This window comes from Osmerus eperlanus, chromosome 17 (genome assembly GCF_963692335.1).
Source record: "Osmerus eperlanus chromosome 17, fOsmEpe2.1, whole genome shotgun sequence".
NCBI classification, from domain to species: Eukaryota; Metazoa; Chordata; class Actinopteri; order Osmeriformes; family Osmeridae; genus Osmerus; species Osmerus eperlanus.
The window spans coordinates 7,512,831-7,527,480 of NC_085034.1; the positions used below are offsets into that span (position 1 = coordinate 7,512,831).

Sequence of the window (14,650 nt, forward strand, 5' to 3'; positions counted from 1 at the left end):
AGACCTTCAGGTCTTCCACTGCTTGCAGAGCACAGAGCCTCTGTCGTCAGCAAAATGAAAGGCTCCATATTCTTGCTTCCAGTGCAGTGCAGCCAACAATTGCCGCTTGTCTCAACTGCACCCATGCTCACAGCTCAGCCCATCGCCATCACTCCACATCCATCACAAGTCCCTCTATATTTTTCCGCAACATGCCCACGTATAGGACGGGACATGTTGCGTTCCAACCCGTTCCAGCTTTGATGTTGTGTTTTGGTGCCGGCTGGCTCACCCCTCCTCACGCCCCTATTGTGATGTAACCGGGCCGGCGGTATGGCTACACTGGGCATGGTGAGCCCAAAGGCTTTTGTTGGTGGGGTGGGTGGGGATTAACCAAACTGGTACAGGGGCTGGGCTTCCTTCTCTGAGGCTGACTCCTGGAGCCCTCTCTCCAGCTTTGGCTGGACCCTTCTCACCCTTTGATTACAGGAGCAGAAACGTTGTTGTTCCAACAATGGGTTACTCCTCCCCTGCGGCCCCGCGAGAGCCACGAGACCGAATACCAATGAGCTCCGCCTGCCTCCGAGCATTGCAGAGAGGCCAAGACAAAAACAAGCCAGGGTGTCTGGCACCAGGATTGGCTAATGGCTTTTTAAATGGTGTCCTTGTTGGCTTATTCATAAGCAATTTCAACAACCACAAGACCACAAAATGATAGTCCCTATTTGCTGTCTCTTTGATAAGTAGGTAATGTATGGCCATCAGGAGAGAGAACCAACATTCCATGCTTCTTTATATTGTGTTGTTTTCCTGTCTGCATCTATGTAGCTTCCCTTTAAGGTAAACATGTAACCACAACCTCTTACTAATCACTTGGAAGATTCCTTTAGTCTCAATTGACTGATTCAGACTCAGAGGAGCCATCAGTGATAACACGGAAATGTCTAGCAGATCACAAGCTGAAGAAAACGAAACGTTGTGCCAGTTTGGAAGTGCAATAGAATAGAATGGAATAACATAAGTGCCCCAAAGTCCTAAGAAGTCTTGCGTTGCATTTAGCCTTTTCAGCAGTACCATAAGGATCTAGAGCAGCCAGCCTTCAGCTGCTGATGTCTGGCAGAAAACATACACACTCATAGATATTGGGCTGGACTGCTAATCTACAGCTATAGAGTTCATAAGATACTAGCCCACAGAGGTTTTAAGCTGCTACCCTCCAGCTGTAAAGCTACTGACCTACAGCTCTGTAGGACTTGGACAGTCTCACACACAGGTTGCCTTTCACTCCCTGGAGCTCTCCTCAGACCAGAGACCAGATGGGGGGTTATGAAAACATCGTCCCAGGAATGACAAGGGGAAAAAACACCGGACAGAGGGCTGCAGGCCGTTTCCTTGGTCACCGCCGCCATCCCATTTTTTGCCAGCACATATTTGAGATTCCTGGGCCTGTTTTGTTATTGTTTTATTCCTCCGTGAAGAGTGACCCGAGGAGGCCGAGGGATGCCGCCGCACACGGGGAAGAAGGGAAGGAGGTGGTCTCGTTTACGTGCTGCGCAGCAGTAAAAATAAGCACCCTGCATGGCTGTTTATTTTTGCCTGTCTTCCCTGCCCACCGTATGTGTGTGTATGAATGTATGTGTGTGTGTGTGTGTGTGTGCCTGTATGCGTGTGTGTTGATATGTGTATGTGTGTGTCCTGTGGAAACATGGCTGATTGGGCAGCCCTGGAGTCAAGCTGAGGTTAATTGCTATAATGGGAGCAATCAAATCGGTGTCTGGCTCTGTGTTGCTACCCCCCCGGCTTTCCCTCATGTGCAGACACACCCCGACGCTAGGTCGTTCTGCCCTCCATCAAAGACTAGATCTAGACACCTAGAGCATGCAACATCTGTGTGTTTTCAACACTTGGGGAGGTGTTCAAAATGAAAGGTACACCAATGGTGCTGCAACATCCAAACCGTGGAAGTTAGAGTTTGCGAGGTGGGAGTAAAATGTAGATCAAACCCTCCTTCTCATTCATAACCCTTCACTTATGACAGTGGTCCACTCTGCCCCCCAACTGTCCATTGCACGTTGACAGTTCGCCCAGTCAGCAGGAGCCATGTGAACCTGTCGCTATGGAACGGCCTTGGGGAGGGGCATTCATCCAGCCTGGACCCACTATTGGAAGACAGGGAAGAGACAGGCCCAGTATTGGCCAGCCAGCACCAGTCAGGCTCTGGAAGCAGAGGGCTATCCAGCCTGCCAGGAGAACAGAGAATCAGCTCATTAGTAACAGCAGGTGGGTTCAACCGTTAACTTTATAGAGTTGTTAGCTCAACTCCAAAATTCCTCTTCGATGACTTCCCAAAGACCCTTCGTTAAAAGGCTGTTCTACAGTACCGTGCAATTCAAGTCTAGTATAGACAATTATTATTAATCATGCTCTATTTTGCATTACACTTTTTATATGAGTGGGAACAACAAAGCCCAAAAAAGCAAACGATTTTGTGAGTGGTTATCACATTATTCATGAAAGGTATGTGATATTTTGAGCGTACTTTTGCTGTTCTGGAATAACTTTTCTCCAGGATCACAAATCTCAGTGTGCATCATGTTGTTAAAATAATTAAGTCAGGCTGAAAAAAATAATGTACATCTGATTCTGAGATCCCAGTTTCCTCGAATGGCCTCTAGGAATCCTGAAACAACATCCCTGTAGGTTTTTTGGAACTCAACAGCCAAATTAAAACGGGGCCTCCTTGCCACCATGGTGAAGGCCTTTGTTTGCATTATTTTTCAGTTCTTAGCACTAGCAATCAAGATCACATGACGGGAAGTGGACACGCACACCCACAGATTCCTGTGCGTGTGTTTCAGGGTGCCGTGGACGTGCCAGCTTGGCGTGTTGACATCTGAGAGTCTGGGCTTTGGTGAGAGAGCAGGACGTTTGTAGGACCTGCTGCAGTCACACACACCCCCCCACCGCCCCTTCACCAGGAGCACCGGGGTCGTAAAACACGAGCCCCCCTTTTCAACGCTGCTTACCACACCTCCTCGCCCACAGGAGGAAATGATGAAGCCAGCGTTGAGGGGGGTAGAGGACATGAATGTGCTGTGGGTTTTAATGTGGGATTGGCACGGTGGAGACAATACCAAGGGGCTGTAACCTGGGAATATGAAAATGGCTTGAAGCCCTTTTGTTTGGTTTTACAGTGAAATCATGTGTACTGCACACAGCAAATGCATGTATTCTTTGTTCACGGCCAGTTTACGAGACACAGATGTAGTAGTCCTGGGCTTCTTGGCACCCAGTTTGGACATATACGTTGTTTAGTCAAGGACTTCATCTATATCCTGGAGACTGGCCTCAGGGTTTTCAAAGAGGTTCACAATCTCTGATAAAAAAAAGATGCTCGGATTGTTGACAGTGTCAATATTGTTGATATTTTTAAATCCTACAGTGTGATGTCATTGGCCCAATCATGATCCACGTCAGAACGAGGAAACGTGTCATGTCACGAGGAGAGTGAAAGGATCAAGTCTTTCCGCTGTGCCATAATCCCTCGCCTTGAACCAATATCCGACTAGCATCGCCCATTCTCCTCAAGATAGGCATCCCCTCCCTGGAAATGTGGTTTGGGTTAATAGGACTGAGACTGAGCCCAAAACCACATGTAGACTTTGAGGAATGGGGATTTACCCCTTCTTACTCAGCTTGGAGTTCCTGTAATGATGGTTTGTTTGTCCTCTACACACAGAGGAATAATATTCCATACATGGTGAACTACATTTACATGTTTTGTTAATCTGTCTGAATATTACCATTTAAAACAGACTTTTACAGTGACAATGTATCAATCGCTATGGGCTCTAATTCTATGGACTTTGCTCATGTGTCCATTCTAAGATTGTCATCGCAATCAGCACTAAATGTGTAAAACAATTTCATATTTGTTTATTCATTGACTATCAAAACAAATCTGGCATTTACAGTCATTTATTTTAATAATACATTACATACATGGAAATTGTTGATTACTTTCAGTTGACGATATATTATGCAGTTCATGTGCTGTGTTATAATGTTACAAACAATATCAAAAACTCTACGAGATTGTTTAAAAGAGAGACAAAATATTTGTTGTCGATCCCAAGTTTATCATATTATTAATACCAAACTACAAGATAAATATTCAAACAAAAAAAAGTGGTTCACAGAAAATGTGGTTAAGCTAGTGTAAAAATCAGCTGGTACATTATGCTTTTGGGATACATTTTCATCGAGGAATGAAAAACCTGAACGGGGTCAACATAGCTATCAAGTGGAATGGTTAAGGACCAAGTCGATCGATGCCTAACTGTGAGACACAGTATTTCTTTCCTCTGTCCATCGGATTTGAACAGCAAAGCATCAGTCACGTAAGGAAATCTGTCATGGACTTACACCCCGGACGTGTCCTTCTTCTCGTCTCCATGTCTGTGTTCTCAATGGCTATACTGTAACTCTAGCTATTTAGGGTGTGATTTATTTGGCAGGATGTTTTCATATGGATATAATGACTTTCTTTGGCTTTCTACCCCACTTCTCTCACTTCTCCCAGCTGACTGATGTGACAGAACGAATAGCAAAGAATCTCCCTAAGGGCGTCTTTCAACCGACTTATCGTTTGGAAATCTAAGGATAAACTCGACCGTCTACGATCATGGACAGCGAATACACACCGACAGAAAAAGACAAACTGGTTTCCAAGATGGTGGAATGTGTGCCGTGTGCCCTTCCCTGACAGGCACACCCGCCTCCGTTCAGGGCACGGAGGGCTTGAGGGCAGCGCGCAGAGCAGACACCGCGGATCATCCGCCATCACAGAACAATAACTCGAGTGTGAGTCACCCCTCTCAGGTATTCAGGACTGCGCCTCCTCAAGGTGAATAGACGCTGTATTGACACGGACTGACAACACCCACACAGACTTCCTTCACAGACAATGAGGCATCTGAAAGGAACTCTTTTGAAGGATGGCCAGGTGAAATAAAAGCGGAAATAAAAACAAACAGAAAATCCCAACCAAAGAACTCCCAGAAGACGGAGAATGGAGCAGGAGAGTGTTGTGTGATGGAGCGAGACTGGGAGCAGCTGGCCTAATGTATTCTGGCCCAGGAGAGGGTAGTTGGGGAGGGGGGGGGGTGAGGGTTGTGGTAGACTGGGTAAGTAGCCAGATAGTAGTGGTGGTTGGGTCTAAACCCCAAATGTTAGATATGCTACCACAGAGGGGTGTGGGTGGGTGAGTGGGGGCGGGGGAGGGTGGGGGGGGCCCCCACTCACACCACATAGTTGGTCTCGGCTGGGCGGCTGGACTCCACCACGTCCTTCGCCTCCTTGGCAGACGACCCCTGCTGCTTGTGTTTAGGGCCTGAAAGTTGATGACCGTTTGCGGCAGCCCCTCGGGACCCTGAAATAGAGAGACAGAGAGAGAGACAGAGAGAGAGACAGAAAGAAGAGAAGAGAAGGAAGCCGAGGGAATGGAGACATTCAAATTCAAAATATTTTTAAATGTTGTCCTACACTGAGAGGACTGAGGCAAGGACTCAATCCCAGTCCTGTTTTCCCTACCCTTGTTTACAATACCCTGTTGTGCTTTGAACGCAAATGAAACACTAATGACCGCTAATGACATGAAAACCAAACAAACGGTGAATAAGTGGGCTATTCGTTTCCCTCAAATACATCCCACTCTAGCCCAGTCAGTCATTTCCTAATTGTGCGGTTTGATGTTTTCCACAGAATAAGGCCCGAAGCGCAGAGCAGGGAGGATGTGAAGCTAACCATGCTGGCATCTATTCATTGGTGTCTCCAGGAGCCGGAACCAGCTTTCTGGGGGTGTTGTGTTACAGTGGATTACATGTGCTCATCAACTTACAGGTGGCAGCTAACAGGCCAGGCTTGGGAAAAGGCTTTGGTGGTTTAGTGCGGGTGGGGCTTGGTGTGTGTGTGTGTGTGTGTGTGTGTGTGTGTGTGTGTGTGTGTGTGTGTGTAAAGGGGCTGAGGGGGTGGAGGGTATCGGAGGGGGGCTTTGTGGTGCGATCGTGTTTCACACTCACTCTTGTTGCAGTGGCGTCCGTGCCAGCCATCCTTGCACTGACACTTGTTGGGCTCCACACAGGTCCCGTGTGTACCGCAGCTGGGCTCGCACACAGCTGCACCAACACACACACACACGCAAATCCATATAAACACACACACACAGAGTAGCACATGCATGCCACACAAACACGCACAATGAAATTAGTATTCTCCAATTGCCTAAACTGTGTGCACTTCCAACATGCCTCCATGACATACGACTACTGTAAATGTACTGTATAAGAGCCCCACCCTACTGACGTAGTGATAACCAACAGGCCGTGGCAGGCTTACCCTTGGAGCACAGATCGCCATGGAAGCCCTTGCTGCATTTGCATTTGTTTCTCCCGGTGCACTTCCCTCCGTTTCTGCAGGATTGGCGACATTTACCTGGAGACATGGCGACAGGACGCAAGGATTTTTTGACTAACTTGACCTGTTCCAAAAAGGTCCCAGCAGACCTGTTCACTTCCAGGCTCCAGGTCCCAACTGACCCTTCTGCACCAACGCCGTCCTTAAAAACCACTCCCGACTGTTCCCCTTCCAAGATACCAAGAGAGGGATCCCATTTCAATACAACACCGATCCCAACGTGACGCTATGACTGTCAAGTGGCAGAAATCCATTATCTTGGGTGTGGAAGGCATGAGACGGTTGACATGTCAAACGGGGGTGTCTTTTGGAGCACTTTGTGGGTTGTTGCGTCAAACTAGCAATTACATCACCGTCGACTCCAGGGTCTCCAGGGGGCCCCAGACAACGGATTTAAAAAACGGACTAAGGAAACGACAGCGGAGGTGTAAAAAGGAAATTCGACACCTTTCAAAAGCAGAGAGGCCTGGCGTGAGTGGATTGATCTAAGAGATCATGTTCTACCTGCATATTTGATCAACACCCTACTGAATTTCAACAGGGCTTTTGTTCTCCGACGTATCAATGAAATTCATATCCGTGGAAAGGGACAATGGAGGAAAGCTACTTCACAAAAAGACCAACTTCACAAAGCCCATAACTGCTCCTCTTTTTTCCCCTTTCAAAGCACGTTTCAACTTCACAGAGGCTTCATGCAATATCGCTTACGTCCGGGCTTTATTTTTGAAAAGCGCTTTTTTGATATGGCTGTACGATCAAATATCAGATGTGGAGCTTTACATTGTGGGGTGCAACTTTGAACAAGCGATGCATCACAAGAGAGACAGAAAAAAAAGAGATGCCGTTTAGATCCCCTTTGAGCTGTGGCACTTTATGACACACCAGGATACAAGCTGGAAGGAACTTAATGAATAGACTGGGTTGGTTACTGACTCACTTGCATACACGTACAAGGTCATAACTCACATCCCCGTAGTGACATCATAACCACATAACCAGAATGGTCTAAAAACGAAAGCCATTAACGTCAAGCACGACCCCAAAACAGAACACGTGGAGCCCTGTCGGTGACACTGGCATGGGAGTGTGTTGTTAACCGTTACTTTGCGTAAACAGCAGTTGGTGCTGGGTGAGGCAGCTTCTTCCTCTGCCCACAGCGGCGTTAGAATCTCATGACATCACTTGTTTACCCTGCACAGGGCTCCCCCTCAGTTGCCATCAGAGTGACAGCACACTTCAGGCTTCATTTGGGATGTGTGTTTTTTTTGGGGGGGGGGGGGGGGGAGGTGATGTCACCATCACATCTAGGTGGCAATATGAGAGGAGCGCTTCTCTCAGACTGTACAGAAGAGGTGACACCGAGAGGGAGCGATGGAGCGATGGGGAGAAAAGGCGAAAGGAGGCACTCACTGAGCTCACAGCGTGTTCCCTCGTAGCCGGCGGGGCAGATGCATTTCCCTGGGTGGAAGCAGGTCCCTCCGTTTAAACACGTGGTGCTGCAGTTGGCTGTGAAGGGGTCAAGGGGTACAAACCGTTTTATCTGCATGACGTACCTTCATCGTGTCATGTATGTTGCAGAGAGAGAGAGAGTGAATTCGATTGGTCTGATCATTTACATTTAGTCATTTAGCAGACGCTCTTATCCAGAGCGACTTGCAGTAAGTACAGGGACATTTCCCCCGAGGCAAGTAGGGTGAAGTGCCTTTCCCAAGGACACAACGTCATTTGGCACAGCCGGGAATCAAACCAGCAACCTTCGGATTACCAGCCCAGGTGAGACTGTACCTTTGTCACAGCTGTCTCCGTAGTAACCAGGGGGGCAGATACACACCCCCGGACTCATACACAGGCCACCGTTCAGACACCTTGGGGAGCACAGAGCTGGGGGGAGAGAGATGGAAGGCAAGAAAGGAAAAGGAAGTCAAAAGCAAGGAGACAGGTCATCGAAAGGTTAAACACTGAAGCATTTCCCCCCCTGAACTGTGTAAACAACTAAAGCTTTGTTTCGATGTTGTCCATTTGAACTGTGCTTGTGAGAATGAGCATGTACAACTCCAGGCGCTGAACTTCATGGCGTTGTGATCACACCCGAGTGACTGTACGCCAACCCTTGCTGCCATGCAGAGCTCGTCACACACACAATGTCACACACGACTACAAAGAAGGGAACCCAACCAGTGGCGTTCTGATCTAGGTGTCTCGCATACTGCAGTACAGAGGTATGAGACAGCCCAAAGTGTTTTTCCAGCTCGGCCTGGATAGCTGTCGAAACCCGTTCTTTAACGCTGCAAATAGATTAAAAACACATGCTTGTGCCACCCAACCTGGTCGGTCATTATTCTTTTTTCAGTCTGGAAAAAAGAAAACCTCTAAAATACATTTGCCCTTTATTTAAGTAGTCTACATGTACCAGACTCACAGTGCTATGTAATTTTCATCATCGTCATCATCATCTTTTTTTTTTTTTTTTTTTACCCGCTGCCTTAAGGCAAAGTGAAACCATAACAGCATAACCTTTGCACATCCACTAATACTTTCAAGTGCATTGTGGGTATTGCATTGTTTAAGGTCTCGTGTCATACTATACACCGCTTTAAAATGATACTTTTCTTTTTGTTGAAACAATCAATGTACGGTCGATGTGGGGGTGCTCTTTAAAGACTAAGTAAGAACAGACTTTTGGGTATTCACACACCATGGCATTAGTAACCAACATTTCATGCTGGTTTTGTCTGGTATTATTTTGGTATGATAGTACCTTTCTCACAGTGTGGGCCGTAGAAACCATCCTGGCACTCACACACCTGCCTCTCGTTGCAGAAGCCTCCATTGCGACACCCCCCGGGACACTTAGCTTTGGAGAGAGAAAGAGGGAGAGAGAGAGAGACAGAGGGAGAGAGAGAGAAAGAAATATCAGGCATGTATAAAGTCTTCCATGCCCCCTCCCTCTTTACACCATCCATAGCCTGCTGTTTCCAAAGACCACTTCATGTGCACACAGACATTCCAATAAAATGGCACTGAGAGCCATAACAGGGTAGGTTCGAGGCAGTGAATACCAGCTTTTCACAAACAATTTTGAGGGAAGTCTTTGAGGTGGGCACATAATGTCAACAGCCCTGTCAAACACTTTGCAGCCTTTCTGGATCGGAGACCCATCACAGTGTGAGGAATCCTTTCTTCTAAATACTGTCTCCAAAGGCCATGTGGCTTATAGTCACAATAAAAGCCTTACTCCTGTTCGGAGACAACGTCGAAGACGGCTACAGACTTTGTTTTTCCGGCAATTTCCTCTGCGTCGACCAACAAGAGTGCTGTCCAACGGATTTGCAAGAGATGACCAGTTGCCTTTGGCGTTTCCATAAAGGAAATAAAATGTGTTATCAGGCAAAGCGCCTGTCTCGTTTGCTTATGAGACAACCAATGTCTGGAGAGGGGTTCTGGTTTGAGTTTGCTCAGGATTACGTTGGACATTGTGATACCATTACCTCTAAGCAGGCAAGCTTGACAATTGTTCACCTAACTTTAAAAAATGATCAAATCATGATCCTGTCTTATGGTCCATTCCCTCATTACCATAAAGGTGCACGCAAGATAAAGAATGCATTGCGACTTTTGTTTGGTATACAATCGCTAAACGTTCAGGTTTCGTAAAGCGACACCACATTCTATGGAGAAGATCATGTAGCTTTACTGCCACTCTTGGAAGTCTGGTCGTTACTGTGCTTCCTGTAACCGATATCGAGTGCCCCCCTAGCTAGTATTATTCCCTGCTACTGTTGCTGCCCTCAAGTCAGAGTTTGTGAGGCGTTGGACAGCTGTCACTGAGATATGCTGTGCCTGAGAACCTGCTTCCTGTGTTGAAAGCATTGGGGGCCGGAAGGATCCGTGGGTCTCTGATGCGCACATGTCGGGGTCAGGCTTTGTGTGTGTGTGTGTGTACGTGTGTGTGTGTGTGTGTGAGAGAGAGAGGTGGAAAAGGGTTGGTGTGCACCATACACAGTGCATGTCTCTCTCTCTCTGTAGAGATCCAGCTATCTATTTACATACAGTAAATAGTTGTGGTAAATGTGCGTGTGTCTGTGTGTGTGTGTGTGTGTGTGTGAGCCCGTGTGTAACCAGGCAAGGTTCATGCAGAGTCCAGCTCTTCCCATGGCTGCAGCTGGTTGCATTTGCATGACATCACAGCCCAGCTATGGCCTTTGTGCTGGTCACTGATTGGCAGGTCGCGTCACTCTCTCCCCTCGGTCACAAAGCAGCCCCAGTGCCCCCTTCAATGGAGATTAGCCCGGCCCCCCCGGCTTCAGTAGAGATTAGCCCCGCCCCCCGTCTTCAATGGAGATTAGCCCCGCCCTCGGCTTCGGTGGATATTAGCCCCGCCCCCCGTCTTCAGTGGAGATTAGCCCTGCCCCCGTTTTCAGTGGAGATTAGCCCCGCTTTGACCAGGAGCAGAGCCCGCGGGGCCTGCTCCGCTGGTACATTCCATCACCAGCAACAGCAGCAGCAGCGAGGCACAGATGGACCTCCGGATCAGATCCAATTACTCTTCCCTCCAGTGATGGGGGCCTGACCTCGTAGTCTGGGCACATGTGCTCTCCCATCCATGTATCTGTGACATACATCCTGCTCCTCTGCTCCTGCCACCACGGCTAAATGGACGCAGGCGAAGACTGGTTTTCATTGAATGCTGCATTGTGGGATTCCCTCTCATAGCAGGTATCATAGAAGTGAGCTTCTTAGCCAGAGGAGATCGTATGAACACATGGGTGCATGTGCTGGTGATGGTCGTTTCGGTGTTGCTCACTTCTCTTTCTTTCAGTTTTCTTTCCTGTCTCTTACCTCTTTGGCAGGTTTTGAAGAATATGGCGTTGTGCGGTGTTCTCAGGATGGTGTTCCCGCCCGCGTCCATGACCAGGATGGTCACCTCGAAGGCTGCTACGCCGTCCTGGTCGCCAAGGCAGGGGAAACCAACCTGCACCACTGGAAGACACACACAAAATGCAGTGTCACATCATATTCAACTCTGTAGTTAATCCGTGCAGGGAAAGCCACTGGACCTAAAGTAAGGATCCCCGCTGTGTCTGAACAGACACTGTCCACTGCTCACCTGAGGGCTTCCGTGGCACCGAGCCCAGCAGAGGAACGTTGACGGTGGGGTTGTCCATGATGTCTTTGTCCAAGGAGCGCAGGGTCTGGAACTCGTAGAAGTACTCGGCCTGCAACGCGCCCCAGGAGGGGAGATGTCACAGGTGTCAGAACAGAACCTTCCAAGAACCGATCTCAAAGAATGGCCGTTGAGACACTTTTCAAAACGTCTGTGGCCCCGATCCAGTGAACCCAGCACTGCTGGGCATCACAACTCAACCCTAGGAAAAACCCCAACCATAAAACACTGCATAAAATCTACTGATCTTCCTGAAGCTGTGGTTGTGGGCCAAACTTCCATTGTGGGCCTTTATCATGGGCCAAAAACACTGGAGGTAAGGCTGTAAATTTGGTCATGCTACTTAAATCACAACAACAATCCAGCCCAAGTGAATGGACCGGAGGGCTAGCGTTGGTGCGAGGTGTTTGTGAGTGTGGGTATGTGTGTCGGTAGGCCCAGCGGTGTGACAGAACAAGTGTGTTCCCCTTCAGAGTCATGTGGCTCCTCACCTTCAATAATGTCTTTCCCCTTTGAAAGTTACACACTTGTCAGATGATAGAGGCAGCATGGCACAACACAAACAAAAAGGCCTGAGAAAGAGATGAAAGCGCCCCAAAAAGAGGGAGAGGCAGCGATTTTCCTCTCTGCGCATTATTTCCCAATGTAAGAGCATGGCCGTTTGATGAAGGGAAAAGTACACAAGCCGTGTGGAGAACCCACCTAATCCTGCAGCTGAATGGTAATAACCAACACAGATAACTCTCTCGGCCAGCCTTTTATGCCACCGGCCTTTGTTCTTAAGCCTTGGCGGCTGCCTTTGAAGTGTGGGGGTAACAGAGCCCAGGAAAGAGAAGGGCCCTCTCTCTCTCTCTGTCTCTCATTCGCCGCCCGACATGCCATTTGCGGATTCTGATCTCAGTATGTGTGTGTGTGTGTGTGGACAGACCATTAGTTAGTCCCAGCTTCGACGCATCAGGAAATGGGATACAAATATGTTGCCTCATCTGTAATTTGTAAAATGCAATCTCATCTGTAATTTGTGGCAGTAACACCCTGAGATGATCTCATGGGAAACAACTCATTAAAGTGCCTTGAAATAAATTTAAGCACGTCAATGAATGCCTACTTTCCTAAAGTCTCCGCATAAGGGCTTTCCTTGTCCTTTTAACGTCATGCTAGATTATTCTACTTCTTACAGGACCTCAATTTACCTCCACTATATCCTCATCACCATCAAATATCACTGTTCCTCGCATGCCGATACATGGTGTGTGTGTGTCTGTTTGTCAAGCTGTGGAGAAGAAGCCATTTTGATAATGAGTGAAAGGGGCTGCATGACGTCCCAGTGAGATGTGAGGTCATGCATCTCTGACCTGTTTACAATGTTGCACGTGGCCCCTGGGATTCCATAAAGAGCCCCCTCATGTGGCAGAGGAGCATGGAGGAAGGTATACATGTCCCCTGTGTACCATTTCCAAATACTTTCCTTAAATGCATCTCTAGAAGTGCAAGGTTAAGCTAATGATTTGCATATCTCAAAATATTCTTCTGTAATATCATGTGCTGTACTGAATTTATCCAAACCTTTTATTATGTCTTGCCATTTTAGCAAGTTGTAATTTTTAGTTTGGCAGGTGATAAGGGTTGCGTCAATGAGTTAGGCTACTTTCCAGTTATTCAGCCTGAGAAATCTGGAAATTAATATACTGCATGATGTGAGTTTCAGATCTTTTTGCTACTGTGAATGTCAGACCTGTTACTCATAACGATTATTTTGAACAAGCAATAACACCATACAGACAGCTATCGCAAATGGAACTTTCCCCCTCCAATAAAGCGCGCGTTCTGGCACGCGTCTGAGAATTTGACCAATGTTTTCAATGCGCAGATGGGCCAGATGTTTGGCACATGCCTGAAGAGGCGGCCTTGCGGCAGCTTTGCGCTTTGATCCGTGGCGGCAGGTCTACGACACCAAGATGTAAAATACCGCAATGGGAATTTGAATATTAAGAAGGATACTTCTGGTCGTCTAAAGAAAAAGTCTGTTCTACTACTGTTCGCGTATCATGACCAAAACAATAGCTTTAAACTTGATTATGATCACTTTCAAGCAAAAGTGAGCAATTTTTAATCAATAAATGTTCCACATTCTGGGTGAAGTAATATGGAACCCTAAATACCTTACGAAATATATTTATTAGCTCATGCAGTATAGCCTACAGTCTCAGTCAGACATTTCATTCAATATTTCAATACATATTGTTATAAGTAGGTTAATTAACATAATATACATAATAAACAACAAATTCGTCGTTTTCGTAAGAACAGTGCCCCGATATAGGCTACCACTTGAGTTGCTATTTTACGTTACAAAATAGTCTAGCACACATCGAAATATTACAAGCTACCAGACTATCCTACCTGCTCCGTAGCTTGCCAGGTGAAGTTCACGTGGTGGATATTGACAGGTATTGCGGGCATTCGTTGCTGTGCCTTTCTGAAGTCGTGTGTGAATGGGGCCATTTTCCCCTCGGACACGATCAAAATATCTTCTTCAAACCCTGTGAAAAAATGTGTTTCTAAACGATATTAGACGAATATGATTGTATTGCACAATGCTTCAAACTTAGTCAAATCTAAAGTTATCGCCCACTTTTATGAGTGCGCAAATGAAAAGTAACATATGCAATTTCTGGCACTGATATTCTCTTATATTTGTTAATTGCAAAAGTACACTATTTACCAATTAGGATCCTGGCTTGGTTGGCATCAATCCACATGTACAAACTTCCTTGATCTTGTGCAGCTTTGGCAATCAAACCACCCAAAAGTAAAACAAAACAGGTTTTGATGGGGGAGAGAAAGGCAGGTGTCACAGTCACCATTCTGAGCAGCTTCACAACCAATATCGAAAAGAAGAGTGTCCCTCGCTCCTTCGTAGCCTATGAAGTTCTGTGGTGTGCACTGTACTCAGCAGCCTTCTTAATTGATAGACTGAAGAGCCTGTGCCTCGTCACAAGGTACTTGTACACACCGGCAGTGCAGGGAGGG

The 14,650-nt window shown here is 47.1% G+C and overlaps 1 protein-coding gene and 1 long non-coding RNA gene across 2 annotated transcripts; one reads left to right on the forward strand and one right to left on the reverse strand.

Annotated features, from left to right (window-relative positions):
• Positions 1 to 1,988: 1,988 nt before the first annotated feature.
• LOC134037893 (uncharacterized) lies at positions 1,989 to 4,084 on the forward strand. The gene is made up of 2 exons (XR_009932598.1): positions 1,989 to 2,259; positions 2,838 to 4,084. It is a non-coding gene; the product is annotated as an uncharacterized LOC134037893 (long non-coding RNA).
• Positions 4,085 to 4,100: 16 nt separating this feature from the next.
• wif1 (wnt inhibitory factor 1) lies at positions 4,101 to 14,590 on the reverse strand. The gene is made up of 10 exons (XM_062483455.1): positions 14,343 to 14,590; positions 14,021 to 14,160; positions 11,561 to 11,669; positions 11,293 to 11,433; positions 9,212 to 9,307; positions 8,239 to 8,334; positions 7,864 to 7,959; positions 6,376 to 6,471; positions 6,060 to 6,155; positions 4,101 to 5,410 (listed from the first exon to the last, which is right to left on the reverse strand). The coding sequence occupies exons 1-10, from the start codon at positions 14,482 to 14,484 to the stop codon at positions 5,280 to 5,282; spliced, it is 1,143 nt and encodes a 380-aa protein (XP_062339439.1). The 5' UTR covers positions 14,485 to 14,590; the 3' UTR covers positions 4,101 to 5,279.
• Between the last annotated feature and the right edge of the window lie 60 nt (positions 14,591 to 14,650).